At 51.5% G+C, this 24,351-nt stretch overlaps 1 protein-coding gene across 2 annotated transcripts in view; it reads left to right on the top strand.

Moving 5' to 3' along the window:
* The window catches only part of c5h10orf67 (chromosome 5 C10orf67 homolog), a 66,032-nt gene that overhangs the window by 1,287 nt on the left and 40,394 nt on the right, over positions 1–24,351 (top strand). For both annotated transcript variants that reach the window (XM_039754240.1, XM_039754241.1), the window contains exons 2-5: positions 5,347–5,467; positions 13,546–13,689; positions 13,824–13,898; positions 15,715–15,867. In XM_039754240.1, the coding sequence (XP_039610174.1) occupies positions 5,347–5,467; positions 13,546–13,689; positions 13,824–13,898; positions 15,715–15,867 (493 nt within the window). The remainder of the gene's footprint in view (positions 1–5,346; positions 5,468–13,545; positions 13,690–13,823; positions 13,899–15,714; positions 15,868–24,351) is intronic.

Below are 24,351 nucleotides of genomic sequence, written 5' to 3' on the forward strand. Positions count from 1 at the left end.
CCTGGTGCCATCTCCTCCCCAGATAAATGACACACAGGTGCCCAGCCGTCTCCATGATGCAGAAGAGAATGGGATTCATCAGACTGGGTGACCTCCTTCCATTAATCCAGGGTGCAGTTCTGATGCCCATTGTAGGCACTTTGGAGAAGGGTTAACTGGGCGTTCGGCTACCCGGTTCCATACGCAGCAGGGCTCGATGACACGTTAGTCCCGTATCTATCATTAAATGTGCCACAGTGGACCCGCTGTTGGTTTGTGCCAGGCGGGATGGCCTTCATAGATCCCTTGCATTGATGAGTTGTCATCTGACCATCTGGTGGGTTGCCATGGCCCAGTGGAGTGGCCCCAATCAAATGACTGTCACCAAAGTCACTCGGGTCTTTACACCTGCCGTGTCGACTCCAAGCACTGAGTGTCACCTTCATGTGATGCTGTGACGAGAATGTGGACGTCCTCACACACACACACACACACACACACACGGTACTAATGTATGAAAGCATCAGGTCTTTCAAAACCAGCGGCACAAAGAGTTTTTATTAATAACAAAGTGCGGTAAACACACAAAACCTGGTGTGCCCACCCTTCACCTGTCACCCATCGGCCCGCTGGCATGCGGTTTCTGAAGGCCCTTGAGTGTCACTTGTCCTCTTGGCCCACTTCACTGGTCAGCTCGACGCTCTGATGCAGGACCCCCTGGCCGTGTGTCTCCAGTCCTTATCGTCATGCAGAATGAAGCTGAGACCCACCGGCTGCCTGGCATTGTGGAATCTGTCAGGGTGCTGTCCGTTTGGCACCTTGAATGGAGAACTTGTTCCTGAAGACCACCTCACTGAATTGTAGATGCAGGTGCCAAGGTCCCCCAAAGTTTCTGTCAGTTCTCAGTGCCAAAGGGGAGTTAGCTTGACGGGTTTCTTGTTTGCCGTTGATGCCCACTGGGTTTTGGTCTTCCTCCTTTCCTCGTTTACTTGGTCTTCATTCGAGCAGTTTGGGTGGCACATCTGGACCCCCTGGATGGGCATCATGTGTCTTGTTGCTGTTTCAGGCTGGTGGTCCTTGTTCAGTGTTATGCCCTCTTCACACCATCTCCTTACCATGACCACCTTTATCAAGGTCTGTGCTGTGCCATCTTTAACTGGGGTTCGGGTTCCCCACCACTTGAGGACGTCGAGATGTCATCTTGTGTTGCTTCACGGTGGTCTTGAGTCTGTGGTCACCTGAAGCCAAAAGACGTCAAATGTTGTGTGAAATATAAAAAGGGCCAAAGGCCTCGTCACAAATATATGTAATGCATGGCGTGGCCTGTAGGGGGCGTCTCAGAGACCCAAGCCCTGGCAGACCTTCGCCTCAGAAGTCCCGACTTTTTGATTTATTTGGTTGATGTCCTTGTCCAAGTGACTTACAACATTTGAGATACACTTGGTGACGCTCCTGTCATTTTTCCAATTGGAGCACTGCAGGTGAAGTGGTGTCAGTAGTGGGATTTGAACTTACAGGTTTGAAGTCCAAGGCCTAACCAACTATGCCACACTGACAAAAGAAATGTCACCCACTGTCACGTAAACACTTTGATTAATCAAAAATGCCCTCTTATGGGCTTCTTGAGAAAACCTCCGCTGAGACTGAGCTCCCTGCCTGCCATTGCGTGCCCTCCAGGCGAATGCCACCCCACTCCGCTCCCAACTCTGATGCCCCTGGGTGAAGCCAAGTCCTTCAAACACATCCAGCAGGGTCCAGCTGCAGACCAGCAGAGCTCCGCTCAGTCGAGGAGGTGGCCGCTTGGCATTCCATGTCACAGATGTTACGTGATACCCCCGGTTATGGTCATCGGGCTCAAATAATGATGACTGTCGAGTAAAGCAAGTGACATCAGTGTGCCCGGCTGACTCGTCTCGGGACGTCTGGACCAGACAGTATGAGTCTGACCCAGCAGCTCCCTCTAGTGGCACCCAAGGGCCGAAAACAGGGCTGCCCAGCAGAAGTACAACTCCCATGCAGCCCTGTGGGTGTCCAAATGGAAGCCATGGCAGAGGGCTGCTGCCACCCGGCATGCCAGAAGAACACGTGGGTTAGGGAGGCAGGCCGTCACATGCTATCCTTCTATTATAGCAGGAAACCTGGCCGTGATGCCCAAACTGTCCATTCTTTATGACCTCCAAGGTGGGTAAGAAAGCACCAGCAGTGCCAGTTGGGGTGCCAGTCCATTACAGTGTGTGTGTGTGTGCCACCTGCTATGCGTCCTTTTCACTTCTGTGTTCATGTGCTTGCGTTTTGGTCTCGGGTGACGTGCGAGGGACACTTCTGTTGTGCCTTCGGCGGACCCGCCACACGGGGGTGCTGTGAGATTCACCTGTGGAGGTGTTGGAGTTTTTGGTGCCATCCTGTGCTCTTTGGTTGTTTTCCTGTTAATTCACCTGTGGAGTCCACCAGACACGGGTTCAAAACGCACCGAGCGACGAGAGGCTGGGCGGCAGGAACGTCACACTGGGTGTGTTAAAGGGGACGCGCGTCGTGTCCTTTGATTCTTTATCCTGTGTGGCGGTGGGCTGACGTGGAGCCCCTCGCTCTCAGTTGTATGAATCAGTTAAACACACAATAAGATCAGTGAAAAGTGAAAAGGGGGGGTCCGCCAGCACTGAACCTGGGGACCCCCGTGTAGTCAACTTATGACGGGTGGGGGGGGGTCTCCCCACAGTAAAGAGGCTCGGATTTTGTGTTTTATGCAGGAGGAGTTTGGGCTTCTGACGTTTGTGGCGTCTTTTCATTGAGACACGTCTGCTGTCACCGCCTTAGCGTTTTTGTCATTTGAGCCTGCGTCTGTCACAATCTGATGTCATTTAATGAATCAAATTCTACAGAAAAAAGAAACAAAAAGCTCATTTAAATAAAGAAAATGCAAAGGGAGACCCCTGAGTCGCCAAGGACAAATAAAAGTCCGGCAGTCGTAAATTCCGCACAGCAGTTCTGAATCCCTGAGAGGACCACCGAAGGAAAGTGTCATTAAAGTGTCCAGAATGACAGCCTGCCACCAGCAGGGCCAGCCCCCCGTGGACCATCCCAGGAATATAAAGCCAAAAGTTTGCAGTGCCTGTCACCGGGACCCCCCATTGTGTTTGTTCCTGCAGTTTCATATCCCGGCAGCCATTTCAGGGGGCTTCTTTCTTTAAGTTGTGCTCTGATTCTTCACTCAGAGGTGAATGGTGATGACCACGTGGGCTGTGAGTCGCGACCACCAGAGCGAATTCAGCGAGTTTCCTTCACTGGGCGGGAGAGGGGACATTCATGAGGGTCTCGGAGTGAAGCCACGTCGGAGGGAGGTGGTCCGGGCGACTGGGAGGAGACCTCGGGGGACACACCGGAGAGATTAGATTAAGATCACCTCGGTATCCCCCCAAGGAGCTGGAGGACGTGGAGGGCATCTTGGTTTAGACCGCTGCCCCTGCAACTGGCACTGGATGAGGGGTACAAATTGGATAGCAGTGTGACACTGAGAGGTCCTCTGCTGTTGTTGTTTTCCTGTGAAGTGACATTTTCTCACGGAGTGACGACTCGGTGACGACAGCAGGGAGGAGACGGAGTGTGGAAAGCAACTCACCAAGATGAGCGCGGGGGGGACGAGAGACGGGAGGCAGAAGCCAGGAGACCAAAGTCATCACCAGCATGGAGACGTCTGAGAGCCCACCCTTCTTGAATTCAAATGACAAGCGTGTCAATCTGACAGGGTCCATTTCAAGATGGCCGGTCTGGATGGAGAAAGCGACGTCACGTGATCAGACGTAGTCCCCCCTGGGGTCTCGGCAGTCGTTCCCTAACTTCTCTTGAATGTTTCGCTGTGTTTATTTATTGGGATTGAGGTCCGTTGGGAATGTTGTGCTGCCTTCTGTCCGGCTGGACTCCCGCTGCGTGTTCTCCTTCAAAAAGACCCGCTGGCCAGTGCAGGCCTCACCCAGGCCAACCTGACGCTAGGCACATGGGGGGCTTTGGGCCCATTTAGGACCCTAGAACACTAATAGGAGGGCAGCACATGTTATAGGGTGAGTGGTCCAAGGGAGAGAAGACTTGAAAAGCAGGCGCCCCCTTCAGTGCTCAGACCATAAGGGCCGACATTGGGGGGACGGGGGGAGTGTTTAGCGTTATGAAGGGAATCGTGACTTTAAAATGACATCTTCACCTTTGACATTTACTGACCGTGAGATCTCGCTGAACATCCGGTGGGCCTTAGAGGGTCTGCTCTCGTCTTACTGGCCTTTCACTTCCTGTTTCTCGTCTGCTGTCCCTCGGGGGTCCTCCTTTCTGCTCTCTGAACTGGACCCCCTCTCCTCGGTATTTCTGATATTCGTTTCCCTGCTAACTCGTCTTTCTGAGCTCACATCCCGCATGGCTGACCGTTTTCTGGTCCCGTTGGTCTCGATCTCCTCGGCTCGTTCGCCGACTTCTGCAGACCTCAAGTCCGTAATCTCGGTCTCATTTTCTGAGAAGCGCGTCACCTCCGTAGAGCCAAGAGTTGCTTTGGCCAGCTGCGTCCTTTAGCTGAGGTCCCCTGCTGTCATCTCGTTGTACTCTGAAATCAGGTGGTCCGGAATGCTGCCGCCTGGGCAGGAAAGTCGGGTCCTGCGCCTCCAATCTCAGCCCCTCTGCACTGGCGGCCTGGGACTCCATGGCTCTGCTCCGGCCGTGTACCTGACTAACTGGCCGGTGGTCTCTGGTGGTCCCTGACATAAAGTGTAAAACAAAGGGGGGGGGACTCTTCACTCATCTCACCTCACGACGCCTATAAGTTCAGCGGTACGGATGGCTGCCCAGTGTCCTCGTCTTTCTATTTCTTTTGTTTTATTGTCCCCTCTTTCTGTCCATCACTTTGGCATCGGCGCCCCTGATGTTGTCTTAAATCTGCTCTGTGAATAAACCGACATTGAGAACGTTAGGAGGAGAAGCTCAGACGGGTGGTCTAAGTGGCCGAGTAGTGTGGTGGTCCCGCGATTTTAGAAGAATGACGTGGACTCCCACCCTGACTCCTCCAGTGCCCGCCTCACGCCTCTGTGGCTTTGTCCCTTTGCTTGTATTTTGCCAGTCCCGAACATTTCTCACCTTTAACCTTTGTTGGTTAACAAAGACCCCTCTGCACTCCTGTATTTGCTGTTTTGGGGCCGAGGACCCCTCACTGGCGCCCCCTACAGTCCACGAGGTCTTAGCTGCTGCACTGGGCCTTGGTGTCTCTGCTTTGTGCCGCTTAACCCGAGATACGCCTGGCACCCTGAGCCAATGAGGTCGGCTTTGTCACCCTGTGTCCCTGCTTTGAAGGGACAAAGGGACGTTTTAACTGCGGTGTGCGTTTGTTTCCCTCAGGTACTCCCTGTCTGACCAGCTAAGATGTGGGCACTTTGGCATGGACAGCTGCTGCCAGACTGACGTCAATGAGATTCTGCCGCTGAAGGAGCTCACCGAGGTCATCTACACCCTGATGAAGGTGAGGCGCCGGCCATGTGCTTGAACTCCTCCTCCTCATCCGCAGGGTGGGCCTGTCCCTCGTGTGTCATCTTTTATAGCCACAATTTCACCTCAGCAAACTGAGCCTTTACAGGGGACGGGTGGGCAGCCATCAGGAGACACGCGGGTGGGGGGTTACTGTCTGGCCAGGGGCAGGAAACAAGTTCTTCATTCTGAATAAACGGTGAGGACCCTCACTCAGACCACCTTAGGGTGCCCCTTCAGGCTCCTCAAAATCAAAGTGCGTCTCCTAGCCATGTTGGGTGCGGACCACCGGGTGGCAGAGTGAGCTGGGCATGGGCTGCTGCACGGTGAGGCCTGGCAGGCGATAGGAGACCATCGGGAGATGTTGGGTTGGGGGGACACCCCCCTCTGAGCAGAAGGATGGACCACCACAATCAATGGAGAGATAACCAAGTTGACATTTGTGACACATGTGATGAGCAGAGACATAGAAAGGGAAGAACAGAAGGAAAGGGGGCAACGTTAGCAACGCGCCCACATGCCTGGCGAAATCTCTCAACCACACCGTGACATTCTGCCACGTCCACCATTGGAGTTCAGTAGTTAGTGGCACTGAGAGGGCCACTCCTGGGGGACCACCTGCTTGATATTTGATGTGGTGGGCTGACGTCCAGCAAACGGTCAGCCATGCAGGATGTGAACACTGGCCTTCACTTTGTTGTTCCTCAGAGGAGGAGTCATCGTCACATTAAAGGAACTGCCTGGTGACCTGGGGTGTGGACACAGGGTGGCATCGTTTTGTTTGTTGTCATTGATGAAGTGCACCTGAGCCCCCCACACCTTCAGCTCTCCTCCATCTCCACCGGCACTGTGGGCGCCGGGCACTTCTCCCGGGAACCCCTCACTTGTGAACCCAGTCAGGTCCGTAGAGACCGCTGGCCTTAATGGCCAAACTATCGAGAATTAAACAAGGAGGTCGAGCAAAGTGACGAGATTACGGCCGTAAGAGAAACCAGGATGAAGGGCACAACACAGAGGGGTAGGCAATTGTTAGGAAAGATGGAGACAATGGAAAAGGGGTGGGAGTCGCCAGTTGTGTCCATCGGAGTTTAGATGCCAGATTGGGCTTAGTTTAGGAGTCGGACCCCCGAGGTCACTTCATTTAACTCTACAAGAAAGGCAAGTTAACAGGGGGACATTCTAGCCTTGGGGGTCTTTAACTACCTGAACATTAACTGGGCTGAACTTTATAGACTGTGGGGGCGCAGAACTCCCCCCCACCTGACGCAGACACACGCAGGACACGAGCTCAGCACACACACACACCTTTACTTTGTTATTGTCCCCCCGTTTCCCACCAAACTCAGTCTTTTCTTTTCTTTTCTCTTCCTCTCTCCATCTCCTCTCCTCCCATCCATCAACTTTCATCTCTCACTCCCCACCCCGACTCTGACTCCCTGAATTAACAGACCACCACAAGTGCTCCAGGTGTCCGGTGACCTTGACTTGACGTGAATTGAACGTCGTCTTTGTTCTTCTGCCGGTTCTCTGCCCCGATTTTCGGTTTGCATTTCCCCCCCTCAGTCCTTCACCTCAAGAGACCCCCTGCATGTCATAAAATCATAAAATATACAAAAAAGACAAAAGCAAACAGTAAAGAGTGAAAAAAGGCAAAGCCGACAGCGAAAATCCAAAGCAAGGAGTGAAAAAGATCAAATAGAAACGGAAAAGCGAACGCCAAAGGACAGGCCGTCACATATGGGCAAAGGGGGCGGGGCCTCCAACCAAGGGGAGCCAACCAGAATAACAGGAAAAAAAAAAAACAAATCAAACACAAAGAGGAGGGAAGAGGAGGAGGAGGGAGACCGTAAACCCCAGTTTGGGCACAAAAGGGCAAACAAAGACTTCTTAAAGAAAAATAGAAAATCCTAAAGGCAACGTGCGCCCACAACAAGTCGACATCCAACGGCAGAAGGAAAGCAGAAGAAGATCCACAGAACCAGCAACACTCACGGGCGGCGTCCACAGGTGATTGGAGCTCATTGGCCTAAAGAGTCAGGGGGTGGTGATGTCAGGGTGGCCCCGCCTCCTGAGGCGCCACCCACAAACAACACAGCGAAATGACATCAAAAACCACCAATCAAACGTAACAAAGCAGAACAAAAAGACCAAGTGAAAGGCAAAGCCGCTTGAGCCAGGGACAATAATGGGATGGAGTCCGCAGAGCACAGGTGACGAGGACTGGCAGGTCCCCCCACATCTCAGCCAGTGCCACTCTTTGTCCCCGAGCTTGGGGGTCTGGCCAGAGTACCTCAGCGTCGGCCTTCCCAAAGAGTCTTAGCTGGTAGGTGGGACACACCTCCTTGCCCCCTTTTATAAAATGGACCCCACCTTCTGCCCACTCCATTTCTGTTCCACCTTGGTGACTTTGGGTACTTTTTATTTGCCACAATGTCCCACTAGAGGCTTACAGCGGCGTCTCCTCTGGTGGTTTAGAAGCTCCTCAAAGTTCTCATTCTGTCTCTTGGCATTAATCCCCCAGTAAAGCCAGCCGCACCCTTGGCATCGACTGGCACCCCCTTATCTTGTGACCCCCCCTGACGAGGAGCGGGTCGACGACTGCACGGCTTTGCCCCGACTGTGCAGTGAATGAGGAGCCCTGAGCGCCTTTGTTGGCCGACATCAGCAGCAGGGGGCGCTCTCTCCTGCGCTGCCTGCCGGTTGGCGTTCTTCCTTTCAAGACGCTGCAGTTGTGTCTCACCCAGCGGGGTCCGAGGCTGGGTGAATTCACCTTTTGGTGAATTGTCAGCAGCGACCTGCCATGAATGGCACCCCCCCGGTGTCTCAATGCCAGGCTGACACGGAGCTTCATTCACTCGGCCACATTTTCCTTTTCTTCTCCTTTCAGCAGACACGTGCAGCGCAGGCTTTGTTTGAGGGAAGGTGTGGGACGTGAAATGCGCTGACGCTCCTCCTCCAGGACCCTTCATTCAAATCTGACAGCAAAAGCCAACATGGCGCTACATGGACGGAGACTGACCCGATTGGTGCGGCAGCGAGCCGACGCCGACTGGCCCTCGGACATTTCCCCTGTCCTCACTCTGTCCCTGCGGGGTCCGCTGTGTGATGAATGATCTTGTGTGTTGTCACGGGCTCACCCAGCAAACACGCGCAGGTCAGTGGCAGTGTGACAGAAGACGGCCGATGTTGTCTGTCCCTGTAGGTGACACTCCCCCCAAATTCCAGTATTGTGTGAGGACAGTGGCCGGCACATTCCTGGCGTCCCGCCGAGTGGCCATATGGCCGCACTCTGCACTGCATACGGAGAGGCATGCGGCCTGGGAAAGGTCACGAGACCCGGGCCGGGAGGGACAACGGCGGGGACACGGAGGGCCTTCCTCTGTTCTCCCTCCCCGCTGAGGTAAACAAATTGGCAGAAGAGCGAGCGGCGTATCTAGCGGGGGGCTCAGTGACGTCCTTTCATTTCGCTGTCACTGCTTTATTTAGGGCTCACTACAAAGCACAGCCGAAGGGAACAAGAAAAGGCGCAGCGGTCGGTCATCGTGTGACACGGGCACAAGTGGAGCCGGGGACGAGCCAAGCAGCCGAGGTGCAGCATCAGGCCATGGACAGGAAGATCCGCAGTCGCGGGGGTCTCGCTAGGAGATGAGGAGGGTGGCAAATGTTACATGAGGTGGGCATCCGCGGGCTCGGGCCCAAATGATGGTGATTTGCACCCCAGAATGCTCCGCCATGTTGTGACTGACTGTGGGTCTCATTTTGAAATTTAAACGTCTGCGGAGAATTTGACTTTGCTGTTCAGTTTGTGTTGACTTTGTGCCATCTGGTCATCATCACGGGTCCCATTTTGTGACATCATGGCAACTGTAGCAGCGTCAGCACGTGGACTTGTCCCACCTTAGTGGTCTCTCGTTAGTTGACCCGAGGGGCTCATCTTGGCTTTGAGACTTTGTTTTTACTACGTTACACCTGCAGGTCTCACATATCTGTCTGTGTCTGGGGGGTCCTATCACCTCGCATGACACGGGCACAAGTGGAGCCAGTGGAGGGGTGGCTGCATGACGTGCCCCTCTGTGTGTTCACAAGGCGCGTGACGACCGCTAGTGGGAATGGCAGCGAGCGGGAGACGAGAACTTCGAGAGGTCGAGGAACGAAAATCAGAATTAGGGGTCAAGGCGTAAACTGAAGGGTCTGCGACCAGAAACCCAAATCCAAGAAAATCGAGCGAAAGCTTTGAGGTGAGTCGGGAGATGTGGACGAGCTTTATGTCATCGACGCAGTGACGTCACGTGCCACACACACTTCAACTGTCAACGGGAAGGTCTCAAGATGGCAGGAGTGCCAGTGCTGACTGCCATCCTGAAGAAGAAAGAGAAGACGGACCAAATATCGACTCCAACGCTGGTCACCCTGTCATCGTCACTGGCAAAGTGGGCATCGCACCGCCCTCAGCAGTTAAACACGAGTCGCCTCACAGGCTAAAACTAAAGATGGCTCAGCTCAGCTCTTGTGATGTTGGAGGAGTCGTCAGCGTTTTCTGTCACGACTCTCGACTTTTACATTTGGGGCCTCAGGTGACACCCCTCATCGGTGTGACCTGCAAGTGACAGAACTGGAACTGAGTGGCAGTGTGACACAGACAGGGAGAGTCCAGTCACATGTGTGTGTGTTTCTGTACCACACTCCACACTGCAATGTACAGACACACAGCACCCACAATGGGGACGAGAAAAGGGGACGAGAGTCACAAACTGTCAGAGTGAAGCGGTGAGCAAATGACAACCTGAGACGCCCAAGGAACAGCTGATCTGCTCTGTCAAATGGGGTCAGAGGAGGAAGAGGAGGAGGAGGAGGAGGTGAGGCACACACACTGATAGGGTGCACTGCCGGACCACCACACGGGACACGGGCCCAGGGACCACAGGGAAAGCCTTTCTGCCATGCTCGAGTTTTGTTTTGTTCCTCTTCTTCTTCTTCTTCTTCATTCAGCTGCTCCTGTTAGGGGTCACCACAGCAGATCATCTCTTTCCATCTCTTCCTGTCCTCGTCATCTTCCTCTGTTACAATATTTAAATAAAGTGGTTTCTACGTAGAAAGGAGGTTTATGACCATCCTTACCATCCAAGGACACCGGTGGCTATTCTGAACATTACAAGCCCCTCTGAGGGCACAATCGGCAGGCCACTCAGCCCACCAAAGATCGCCAGTCCTGTCCTAGAAAACATCAAATCACTAAAGTCCTGATGTCCACCACACTACTTGGTCACTTACTCCACGGGTCTCTGCTTCTCTGTGTGAAGAAAATCATTGTAATGTTTGTGTGAAATTTAAACTCAACACGTCTCGACCCACTGGACTGATGTTCTTCATCATGTTAAACACTTCAGTCAGGTCTCCTCTTCATCTATCTAAAGGCTCAGCTCTTTGAATCTTCACTCATAACTCACCCCCTGTAGCCCCCCTGTAATCAGCCTGGTCGCTCTTCTCTGGACCTTCTCTAGTGCTGTTATGTCTTTATGGAGACCCAAACTGCCCCCAGATCTGCCCCCAGGACTCCAGATGAGGCCTCACCAGTGGGTTATAAAGCCTGAGCGTCACCTCCTGTGACTTGTACTCCACACGTCAAGGCGCTATATAACCTGACATTCTGTGAGCCTTCTTAATGGCTTCTCAACACTGTCTGGCACTTGATCGTGTCGAGCCCACTGTGACTCCTAAATCCTCCTCATAAGTTGGACTCTCGATTTTCAGACCCCCATTGTGTATTCAAACCTCACCTTTTTACTCCCTATGTGTCATTCTTTACATTTACTGACATTAAATTTCATTGTCCACAAATCTGCCCAAGCCTGTCTGCTGCCCAAGTCCATTGTGATGATTTAATGGATTCTCGATTATCTACCAGTCCACTTATCTTGGTATCATCTGCAGACTTCACCAGCTTGAACCTGATGAGGTTCCTCTCACCATCACCCTCTGCTTCCTGTGCCAGCTCTGTACCCATTTACACACCACACCCTGACCTGCCACTTTTCTATGTTTGATGCCCACCCTCTCATGTGGCACCTCATCAAATGCTTCCTGAAAGTCCACGTCAATCATCTCATCTGCTCCTCTCTGGTCGTCTCCTTTTGTTTCTCCTCATAGAATTCCAGCATGTTAGTAAAACACGACCTCCCTCTTCTGAGCCCACGCTGACTGTCCTGTCCTTGCCAGGTGTTGCTCCATCTTCTCCCTGTCAGGTAATAATTGCCAGAGAGGCCCACCCTTCCCTTTATTTTCCTGTGATGCCCGTCATTTACTACTTTAGTGCAGTTTCTGTGCTGTGATTTGTTTACTGGCCTGTAGCTGATTGGCTCTGCCCAGGTTAGAGATGGGTCACCCAAGATTATGTTTCTTTTTAGCAGTCTTATAGTACATTTTCCAGTCCTTCAGAGTCTCTCCAGTGCTCAGTGACTTCCTATAAATCTGTGTCAGGGTTTCTGTCTTCACTCGCTGGCCTCCTTAACACCTCGGTGGTGAATCTGATCTGCTCCTGGTGATTTGTGAGATGCCAGCCTCTTTCATCTCAGCAGCTCTTCTCTCTCTTTATAATTTCTATTCCCTCGGCACCTCCTCAGTAGTCCCGTTTACCTGTTAGAAAGCCTGGCATTTGAGTTTGGAGTGAGGCTGCCTGAGGTGAGGCCTGCTCCTGAGGCTCAGACCTAATGCTATTGTTATTTGGAATAGGCCCCACTCTGGCGTTCCTCTAAAATAGTGATTTTAATTAGATTATTGGAGTTTATTATTCATTTTGAGGCCTGCTCGTCCCGTTTCTTCTTTTTCTGCTTTAGCGTTACTGGAACACAACGTCCACTGGCACACAACACTGAAACAGACGTGTCAGCCATGGAGGTCTGCTGTGTACCCCCTAAAAGATAACCGTCGTTAACGTAATAATGCATGTCAGTTATGAAATGATCTGCACTCGGGTACAGCAGGGTGGGTCAAAGCGACCTTAAAGTCTCGTAAATCTGCTGGCTCAAAATGGCCACCGGGGTGTCGTGTGGCTCACCTGCCCAATGCTGCTAGTGGTGACCTGTCGTAGCTCTGAGGGTGACGGCGTCCGCATGTCATTACCTGTCAGTCAGGACTCTCAAGGGGGCGGCGGAATGACGAAACGCTGAAAGTGGAGTTTCCTGAGGAGATCACTAGGCGGGGTGTCGGATGGTGACGTCTGCATGGGGCCATTTCAGGGACCCCCCCAGTGATTCCTCCTGAAAAGCACAACACAGCGAGGACCCTTTCAGTGAGTGTTGGGACGTCCGTCACCCGTATTTTCCCACCCTTTTTTGAGTTTTGTGATTCTTTCAGTTTTCGTTTTTTTTTGGTCTGTTGTCTCCTGACTAACTGGTAGAAGAAAACCCGCACATGTGACGTACCTTGAGACTCGTCTTGATGTCTGCTTACTCAACACATTCTGCTTTTTGAGGTTGCCCTCCTATTTCTAATGCTGTAGGCCCAAAACCTCATCTTCTTTAGGCCATTTTAGGACCACATGTTGTGCAGGAAGTGATACTCGAACGATGAAAGACGTCTTCAGCAAAACTGCTCAGGAGGACTTGAAGTTCTGCATGAGATTTGAGGGGTCCACCCCCTAATGAGATCTTGGGGTCCACTTTGACCAAATGAGGCCCGTGGAGTGTCGCTTGATGTTATTTCAAGGTTGCTGATCACCGCTGTGCTCCTACTTTTGACATCTGAGTCTTCCCTGGTGGTCCTCACCCTCTATGAGCCCCTCCGAAGGTTTAAAGGACACACTTTAAACACAAGGGTGGGGGGGTCTTTCAAGGTCAGGGGTTATGAATGGGGGGTTATTTTTGGGTTCTGTTCCTCTCTTAGCTCTCGATGGACTTTAATCAGGTGACAAGTGACACATTTCTGTCCCAGTCAAGAATATTTAGCAGACGTTTTTAATTCTTCTTGTCTGTTCTGCACTTTTCCCCCAGGCAGTAATTCTTCACATTTCTTATGAACCCCCCTACCGACTCACATCTCCTTCCGCTAATCCCGACATTTTCCTTGTAATTTCAGGAAGTGGATTTCCTCAAGCGGGATGTCCAAGTGCAGCACACGTTTTTCCAAACAGACTACGAGTCCAAACTTCAGCAGGAATCCGAAGGCCTCCACAGACGGCTCAATGACCGAATACAAGACCTCGAGCGGCAGCACACAGAGGTTTGGCCTTCCCCTCGTCTGTCCCGTGGTCGGGGAGTGACCCCTGAGGGAGGACGTCCACATGTCCAGTCGCTGCGCTTCTTCAGCTTCTGCTCTTGATGGGTTTTTTTTTTTCTATGTTCTTCAATTCTCAGAAGGCCGAAATCCTCCGAAAAAGCTGTCGCCAGCAACTGTGTGATGCCCTGGCAGTTCTCCGGGCCTCCTATGAGGTATGGCACTGAATTACGCGAGTGGTCTTTCTTATAACAGGTCAGCGTTGTGGACTCGTAGGCTCACAGGGTCCATGCCAGGGTGCCAAAGGGGCTTCAAAGGGTCCTGGGGCTTCTCTAGATGGCAGCCTCTGTCCTCGGGTCACCCCATTGTGAACATGGCAGGACCTCCCTCATTGTGAACATGGCAGGACCTCCCTGAGTTTAGCAGACCACCGGTTAGGCACTGAAGAAGCTCACGTCCGTCCACTTGTGCCGCTCCATAAAGCTACTGTGAAACGGCTGGAGTGCCAGCATAAGCCGCTCATGGCAGGATGGGTATGAGATGCCAAGGTGCCCACAGCCCTGGGCATCTTCCTTTGCCAGGACATGGAGGATGGACTGGGATGAGGGCGAGTTACCAGTGCAAACAGAGCATTGTGCCTGCTTATTCATTAAGTGCGGTGCATCAAAGTCATCGATACGAAATCCGTAATAAATCAATGGATACGGTCAAACAAAACCAGACAGCGCCCGAGTGTCCACCCATGAAACCCAAAGGCCAGGCGAGCATCGACACACACGTCTGTAGATGAGACCCCCCGGTGAGTCATATTCACCTCGTCCTCTCCTTCCCACCACTGTATGAGCCTTCATCTCCCAGGCCTGCTGCTCTCCTCCGGCCTCCTCACGGTCTTCCTGATGCGTATCTGCAGCCCAGACGTCACCATTGACCCCGAACTTCTGTACTGGCGCTCTTCGCCATCCCCAGTTGTGACCCTGCTCTACCTCGAGCCACATACGTCTCCTCTACTCATCCCCGTCTACCCTGGACCTCGAGCTCAGGCCATTTCTACTCCCGTCAGCACCAGTGAGGGATGGCACTGCCAACAGGTAATCAGCCCCCGCTGCCCGTCCCCACCGCACACACACCTTCACCCGTTGTAAAAATGGATTCTGGACCCAGCAGATCTCCTAATTTCACCACAGACCCCAGAGATGGAGGTCTGTCTTCTCTGTGCGATATGCTCCTCACTGCACCGGGATTGAGAATTTCTCTTATAGAGCCCACCCTCGTCCCCTCGTCCCTCCCTGACACCCAACCTGTCCCACTGCCCTTCACGTTTCAGTCGGTGAAGTTTATTGGCTGAACTGAGGCCTTCAAAAGTCCAACCAGACAGAAATAGATATCACCTCTTTATGGTCATGAGAGCCAAAGACCAGGACTGGACTGCTCTGCCTCACCACAGGCAACCTTACCCCAAACTCAAAAGGCAGGCTTCAAGGCCTGCACGGGGCAAAATGTGGCTTAAGCTAAAAATTGATCCCAAATACGCACACATCCAAATGCTCTTCAGGGGCGAGGATGACTGTAAACCTCTGGCCAGAGGTGACCAACAAGAGACGTCATAAAGGTTTTCTTCAAAAATAAAAAAAAAATAAAAGAATGAAAGGCAATGCAAATGGAAAGAATAATCAAAGAGGACAAACCTAAGGTGGCAAACAGGTCCAAATCCAAGAAAACAGAAAGAAAAGTCCAAAACGAACAGCAAATCCATCACAATACTCCACCAACGTGAATGAACCTCAAAGAGCCTGACCTGAACTTAGGCCTCGCCTCCAGCAGCCGGACCCCAAAACTCAAGAGACCTGAAAAGGGGCACAAACAGACCAACAGAAACGTCCTTCAAGAGAAAGGATGACTGTGAACCTCTGGCTTGATGGATCAAGAATCTGAATAAATGAATCGCAGGAATCCTGTCCGTAAGGGCTGTGCTGCGCCATTTTAAGGGACTCTTGGGTGACATTTTTGTTTTTCTCTCTCTCCGTGTAACAGAAATTCCTCACCAAAACCCAAGGGAAACGCCAAGAGCCTGCGCCTCAGCCGTCCTGGAACATCAAAGACTTCCTGGATGAGCTTCAGCGGAAGGACGCGGTCATTGAATCTCTGAACTCTCAGCTGAGTGACTTGGAGAAGGCCGTGCCACAGGTATGTGTGCCCACCCGTTTGGTGGCTGACATGTCACACAGTGCAGGTCAACGTCACCTTCTCCAAAGAGGGGTGGTGGAGGGTCTTCAGTTTCACGGCTCACTGCCCTGACATACGGCAGAGAACTTTCCAGAAATGTTTGGCCTTGAAGCGTGGCGTGTGGCCCGTGTGACATGAGCCACTTCAGATGGATGCTGTGATTTTGTGCTCACGTTCATTCAAGGCCACTGCATTTAGAAATTTGAGAAGCACAGTAGATCATAAAATGTCTCCACGGACACCACTTGGCAAGTCACAGACACAAAACGGCGAATATCATAGAGGATATTTAGAGAGGACATAATAACTAACTAAATGACTGTGATGTGAAATGTGACAATGGACAAGTGGCACGGTGACACGTGGGCATCGATAATTAAAGGGGTCACAAAGTCCACTTTTGGTGCTGATGTCACTCTGTGGTTAGCGATTCCATCATCTTTTTATTTCAGTGCCTGCGCCACACACACTAGGTGGCGTGACTCTTCTGGTCATTGTCATTTGTCACAGCTGAGGCGGGCTCAGGCCAGCTCTGTGTCTTGATTGGTGTATAGTCAGTGAGGCACGCGTCCCAAGTTGAGACTTTAACTCGAGAAGCTCTGAGTTCATCACCCGGAGTCTTCATCTGATAAACGCGATGTCTGAAGATTGACACCCGCTCCACCAATAAGAACACAGGACTCGCTAGAGCCCGCCCTCTCGTCTGTGATGGCTGCCGATGACAGTTTGTGTCTTGAGGCGCACGTCACAATCATGAAAGTCACATAAAGACGTGGGCAATAAACACAGCCTGTTCTGTGACACTGTGAGCAGCAGGGGCACCATCGAGCCCCCAGACCCCAGACACTCAACCCGGTTCAAATAAAGGATTTTAAATCCTCACAGCTCGAAAATAACAGTTACTGCCGCCAGTCTCCAGGTCAGGTTTCGCTCCTTCTGTCCCGGCGAGTTTCACCGCTGCCTTCTGACTCCTGGGTACGCGGCGGTGGGCTCCTTTAACCTGGACCCGGGTTTACTCCCAGTGGCATGCTGTGGCTTGTTGGAAGCACTTCTGTGTCATACGGGAACTGGCAGAACCCTCTGCTGTCACCCAAGGACCCCTAGAGGGCTGCACTTCTGGACTCCAATTCCCAAGCAGCGTTGGTGTCCAAACTGGGATGCTGCCACCTATGAATGTGGAGGATGAACTGCACCCAGGCAAACGGGTTCTCTCACCAGTCCACCCTTCATAGCAGCCAGGATGATTATAAGGTGCCCTGGCGGGTAGTGCCCGCAGTCTGGCCATCCTTCCTCTATGAAATCCTCCTCCATCCTGACCAAGTTGCTTGCCCATCCTTCTGGGCACTCGCCCACTTTGAACTGCTTGTGCCAACACATCGCTGGCCTGTTTGATTAGCGTCACATCTCATTTATTTAGTTAGCTTCGTCTGACACTTTCAGTCTTTAAATCGTAAAGCACATCACTGGCAGACTCATCCAGAGGGGCAAGTAGAGGGCAAAATGAGGAGCTGGGGGTCCTAGGACTGGGTGTGCCATTGTGTGGGTATGCTGGGAAAGTGCAGGTGGGCTCTCTGGCAGTAGACTTCCTTAAGGGGTCTCAAGGAGTCAGAAGGTGTGTGGTTTAATCTTCAGTCTGGGTGGTCCGTGTGTGTTCTGCTACAGTCATTTACACTCTTTAAAGAGATCTCATCGACAGAAACGACGTCAAAGTGCCACCTAGAAATCCAAATGAGCGCGGCTGCCACTCTCTGTCACCCAAGAACTGCAGACAAAGACCCCGAAACCAATGCACCCGACCCTACGTGGCCCGTCGCTCTGAAACGTGATGTGGGGGCGTCGAGGAGACGTTTTTAAAGTCCGCTGGGCCCAGATGGCATGGCTATAGTGCCCCTCACAGGAGGGTGGGCACTAATCAAAGTGCTGAGCGCTATGGGAGTTCAGTGGCCAAGCAGACTGCGATCCTCTCACTTGGGTTTTTAGATGTAGCGCCCTTTATAACCCCTAGGCCCCCCCAAAAACAGCTTGGCACAGGGCCAAGGCTGCAGGGGTCCAAATCAAGATGGCCGAGTGTACGATGACCGCAGATTAAAAAAAAAAAAAAACACACAAGGAATAAAATCTGATCAGAGTGCCGTTTACAAAGGGTTAAAAAAGACACGTGAGTGACAACCTCGTCACACACGGCAGGCGTCTGCCCGTCACGAACCAAAGGTGTGACAGAAGAGAGGAGAAGAGAAGAACAGAAGAGAAGAGAAGAGAGGAGAAGAGAAGAGAAGAGAGGAGAAGAAGAGAAGAGAAGAAAGGAGAAGAGAAGAGAGGAGAAGAGAAGAGAAAGAAGAGAGGAGAGAAGAAGAGAAGAGAAGAGAAGAGAGAAGAAGAGAGGAGAGAAGAAGAGAGGAGAGAAGAAGAGAGAGAAGACAAGAGAAGAAGAGAGGAGAATAAGAGAGGAGAGGAGAAGAAGAGAAAGAAGAGAGGAGAAGAGAAGAGAAGAGAAGAGAAGCGTGCGTCTCCGACTCGTAAAAAGGTCAAACAAAGATGAACTGGATGACAACTGCAGTCCTTCATCAAAATGGCAGGTCATTGTGAGCAGGAGAGACGGTTAGCAGACAGGACAAGATGGGACAACGCAGACGAGGACAGGCCAGGCGAGGACAGGCCACCACCCCAGGACTCAGTGGCGTAGCGTGGGTGTCAGCCGCCCCCTTATTTAGGTATTTCAATTTAAAAGACTAAAACATACAGTAATTCTTTTCCGCCCCCACTACGCTACGCCACTGCCAGGACTCACTGAGCGTTGCCCACTTCACAGCTTCACCTCCATTTAACTGTTACAGTCCGATGCCCTTACAGCCTCGCAGACGAGACCAGGGTCATCCTACCAGCACCATAGCCCCCCGGACCACGCAGTGCACTGCCCCCCTACCTACACAACCACTCGGCAAGTCACAACATACAGAGATTAGCATGGGGCCCCTTGCCAACTGCCCAGCGTGCCCATGCGTTAAGATGGCCCTGGACAAGACCCCTGCTAGGATGAACGTCCAGTCGCCGGTCAGCAGGTGGCTGTTTTCCTCAAATAGCCGAGTTAAGGATGCCATGTTGAATTCCTCCATTTTTACTTGGACTCTGAACAGCTGGCACACCCCTCACTCTTAAAGCTAAAGACGCCAACTGGATGATTCTTCAAAGAAACCTTTGTCTGCATGAACGTTCCAGCAAGATCCGTCATTTATTTAGATCAATAACAGGCTCCATGATTGGACGATAGAACTGATTTGTCAACTGCCGGTGGCTTCCTCATTTGCATATAAAGTCACACTTTGTCCTTTCTTGATCTGCCCTGTCCTGCTAGGTCACCTGCTGTGTGTGCCACATGACATACCAAGAGACTTTTTAAAGCCTAAAGAGTTAATTTCTGGAGTGTGGGCTCCTTTGCCTTCCAGACCTTCTTCTGCCCACCCCAGCGCCACTACACTTATGGAGGAGGTCTTCACTCCCACAGAACTCCTGCTGGAGCGACTCGGGATTTCACAGTAAGGGGCTAAAACAAGAGTTGTGAGAAGACCTGGGGGGTACAAAATATGGAAAGAGCCTTCTGTGCCCTCCACGTCCCCCCAGCCGCACCCACCCATCCGCTGAATGAAGGCCTCCCTGCACATGGAGATAGGCGCTCAGCATTGCCCCGCCCACTCCTCTTGACGCGCGTGTATCATTGGCTTAGGGGGCGGAGCGCTCTGTGATTGACGGGCATTCTGAGCGCGCGCGGCCCCCTTTATGATCAGACGCGAGTCTTCCGATGACATTTCAGCGCAACAAGCGCCGTTTGAACTCCGGCCCAGTACGTGGAGTGGAGACGTTTCTGGGTTCCTGGGTGTCGTCCTGATTATTTCAAAGATTCGTTTTGCTTTCCTAAAGCGCTTTGGCTTTTGTTGAAACTGCCACCACGTCATGTTGAGTTCCTTCATTTTAGCACGTCTAGGAGTTGTCCTTCCATGATTGTAAGGGTAAGCAGGAGGCTCGTTAAACGTTAACGTCATTAAAGAATAAACTCACCGAGCTTTATTGTCAGCTGGTTTCTTAACCTTGTTTTCTGAGAACAAAGCGACTTTTCCTCCTCCAGTCATTTCAAATGTCACCCACCTGGGGCTTCGAATCGACTTGTAAGAGCGACTGGCCCTTCCTTTATGCCCAGTTTTCCAAACTGCCTGACGTTTCAGTAAGTAACTGATTTCGTGCTTAAGATGGTGGAAATTCTCAAAACGGGGGGCGCTGCCCTTCTTTTGGGGGGTCTTTTGGCTGAAGCGGGGCAGAGGGTTGAGACAGTCGCACTCCTCAAAACGCGGGGCTCTTATTGGTTCTTTATTGCATGGGTTGTGTGGTCCGTCGATGCTCGACAAAGCGCCATTTCATTCTCGGACGGTTCTTTGTGCTTTGAAAAACTTTCTAATATGTAGAAGAAAAAACGAAAATCTTGAATGAATGGTAGAGTGAATAGCAGAACACCAGCCGATGGAGAAGACCTGAGCTTAACCTGCGCTCTTCTATCCAGCAAAACAATCAGGAGCCGAAATTTGCAGACCTGTTAAAACTATTCGTGGTTATTCCAACTATGGAACCTGTTCGAGATCCAAATAAATTAAAACAATTTATAGATCCTTCATGTGGACGGGAACCAAAGATGATTCCCCGAGCATGGCAGCGCTCTGAAGAACCGCAATGGTACGTTGATTTTTAAGAGTGTAGATAAACCCCGGCTTATTAAAAAATAAAGAAACGCGCCCCGTATGGAGATCTCACTACTCGAACGCGTCTGCGCTATTCTGCTCAATGCGCTTTCACGGCAAAAAGCGCGTGTGTGCGCGCGCGCGCCCGTGACGCGGAGTCGTGCCCGAGTCTTTCAAACTGACTTTTGCAAATTCTTAATTACTGCACTGCGGGGCGCTGGAAAGGCAGGCGCCCGATGGTGAGAATGGGTTGGCAGAGGGGTCTGAGGGGGCTCACAGTGACTGCAGGCATCTTCTCTCACAAGGCCCCTCTTATTAACGTGCCTGCCATCAGGCTGAAAAGGTTAATGATGTTACCCCACAGCTCCATAAATTGAATTAGGAGTGTTGCTCTTTTATGTGCTTGACGTATCTCATTGACGGCGGTCGTGTCGAACTGGATTTCATTTCATTTCACGTGGCAGAGGGTCGTCGATTTTTTTTTTTATTGCGAGGGCTCATCAAATAGTAAAGATGACACAGCTGCTGGGAGGATCGGGTTTTTTTTTTCATTTTCTTCTTCTTATCGGCCTATTATTATTATTATTATTATTATTATTATTATTATTATTATTATTATTATGCTTTTTCCAAGCCCACTTACAGTATTTGAGATACAGTTGATTCCATTTATTTTATTGTTCCATTTCTAGCACAGGCAGGTGAAGTGACTTCCTCAGTGTCACAGTGTCAGTAGCGGCATTTGAACCCACAGACTCGGAGTTGAAATCCAAAGCCTTAACTTTACGCCACTAAGGTCTTTAAGGGCGCTTTGCTGGGCCGTGTGCCCCAAGACCCCCCACAAAGCCTGGCAAGGAACCTTTTTATTCCACTAAGGGTTCTCTTTATGTATGACGATGGCTCCTTGGGGTTTAAAAGGTTCCTCGCATAAATCTTTAATATTAAATAAGCGACCTGCAGGACACTAAAGACAAGCCAGCGTTTTGTCCTTTAAAAATAAATCGGGGGGCCGCTTCTCCTCCCCAGACCTGTCATCGTCTGTCCGTGGCCGTTCAGCCTCTGCAGGTCGAAATTAAAGGAAATTCCATCATGTGAAGCCCCGCCGCACCCCCGTTAGTGAAGCGCTGTGGCCCCTTCATGTATTCTTTATGCACTAATGTTGTGATTTGTAAAGTTTGTATTTGCGTCTGACTTACGAAGCTGTCACAAGCATGCCATGTCATGACGCATGCGCTCATTGGAGGGCGCTATACAAAAAGAAACCGAACCGGATTGCTGTCAGTCTCTACGATCTATGCCACTCTGCGCTGGCACACTATGCCTCGTGCATGCGCGCATTTTCAGGGCTGGTTTTAGCTCCAGTGCGCGCCTTTATCCTGGCACTTCGTTCATTTATTTATTGATTTTTGAAAGTAAAACGAAAATGGCCGCACGACTTCTAGGGTGAAGAAGAACAAAAGCGGCCAGAAGCAGAAACACCCACACGAGGACAGCCACCGTGGGCTCGAGTTTGAACTCTGGACTGTTAAGCTGCTCGCGCGGTGCTTTCTTCCTCTGTTCTTATAATTATAATTATTATTATTATTATTATTATTATATTATTATTATTATTATTATTATTATTATTATCACTAGCACTAATACTGCTAATAATATTGACGTTTTGTGCAGGCCTTCCCAGCAGCAGAGGGTGCAAAGCTGGAATCCACCGAGACTGGGAATGTCTGTTAGCACTCGTGCACGCGCACGCGCACACGCACACTTCCAGGTCCAGGTGGTCACTTCGAGACGAAGTTGCGGGACTTGTCTAGAGTGGCGATGAAAGCAGGAGGGTGACACTGAGCTGGTGAAATGGCGATCTAGGTGGCAGGCGGGGATGCTGTCGCCGCTCCCGGGGGTCTCACCAGTATCCTTTGCGACGAGATCCCCGCCTGCCCTCGGATTTTAACGAACGTGCCTTCCAGGAGAGCCTTCAAGCGCCGCGCATGCACCTCCTGTTTTCTGCCTCGTGTACTCCACTGTAACCATTGATTCCAATGTCTTCTCCATCCTCCTGTCTTCCAAGCCCACTTATCCAGGGTCACGGGGCACCTGGAGTCCATCCTAGGAGCCAGCAGGTACAAGGCAGGAACATCGCAGACACAAAAACCACAAAGACACACACACAAAAACACAGACACACACACGACCAATCCATCCACTCCAAAGCACCTGCATGTCCTTGGACTCTGGGATCATCTGAACAATCTGGACGAGGAAAAGCTATTCAGCCCACCATAGCTCGCCAATCCTGCATACTTCATTTTTCCAAAATAACACCAAGTCGAGTTCTGAAGGTCCCTGAAGTCCGACTGTCTACCACACTACTTGAGAAGAAGCTCACATGACAAGGAGAACATGCAAACTCCATGAAGGAAACACTCGGACTTGAGCCCTTGTCTTGTTGTTGTAGGGCAGCAGTGCCACCCTGTACTGTACTCTCCGTCCATCCATTTCCTTAACCAGCTTATCGCGGGTGGGAAGGCAGCTGGAGCCAAACCCAGCAAGTCGTGGCCATAAAGCAGGGCCAACACCCGGACAGGACGCCAGTTCATCGCGGCGCGCGCGCACACACACACACACACACACACACACACGAGCGCGCGCGCGTAACCTGCACGACTTCTTAGAGTTCATCTGCTCGCCCAGAAGATATTCACCGTTTCCGGTGTGTATAGCGCCTTTACATAATGACATTCGGCGGTGTCCCGTTGATTGTTCGTGTAAATGACGGCCATCTCGTTTTGTCCTGCATGCCGGTTGGGGTCGTCGGTCCACCGGCGTGTTTTCTCGTGCGCTCCATTTGTTTCCCGGCTTTCTGCCCGCCACTGATGACGTCAGATCTGCTCTCCTACGGAATTCCCATGTCGCCGAGAGTAAAGGTCACAGTTTTGTGAGTCGCTTTTATTATGGGATGTATTCCTTTTTTCCTTTTTTAAGCCACACTCCCGTGAGCGCCTTTACGACGCTGGGCCCTGAACCCCGCGTCCTTCTGGATGCTAAGTACTGTGCCACCCAGTCACTCTCGTGTGCTTTTCTCGTTAGCACCTTTGGCCTTTGTCAATATTCGTGTATGAATTCTCCCAAAAAAGCCACTTGACTGGCTGCCCCTCTGCTTGTCTCCCCTCTACCTGCACAAAGAGGAGGCTTCATTGACGAGGCACTGGGTGTCAAAAGGTGAGTCGCCTTCCATTAATTGCTCGGCTACAAAAGCTTTCCGCCGCCTTCTCTCTCCTCTCAGACCAAAGACTGCTGCTGCGGGCAGATGGTGCCGAGAACAGCCGCACAAAAAGTGCCACTCCAAGTGTAACAGATGACTCGGAGCAGCAGAGCGCTGCCTCTTTGTTCGCCTTGCTAATGAGGAGGCTGCGTGCGCCGGGCGCCGGAATGGTAATGAGCCGCGCTGCCTCTGTGCGCCGGCAGGTGGCGCTGGCGGCACGGGAGAAGTCACGGACTGGCACTTTTCGGTGCCCAGCGCAGAGTAAAGATATTCTTTTTTATTTTTATGATTGTTATCGTTACTTTGTTTAGAGTGGCAGCGAGTGTGCGGCAGTTCCTAGTTGAAAGTGGACGGCCCTGATCCTCATCCCACCGAGCATGACGTGAATTTGAGAATGGTGGCGGCTTTCTAGAATTTGCGTGAAAAGACAAAAAAAAAAAACAACAAAAAAAAAACACACAA

The sequence above is a fragment of the Polypterus senegalus genome, chromosome 5 (genome assembly GCF_016835505.1).
Source record: "Polypterus senegalus isolate Bchr_013 chromosome 5, ASM1683550v1, whole genome shotgun sequence".
NCBI classification, from domain to species: Eukaryota; Metazoa; Chordata; class Cladistia; order Polypteriformes; family Polypteridae; genus Polypterus; species Polypterus senegalus.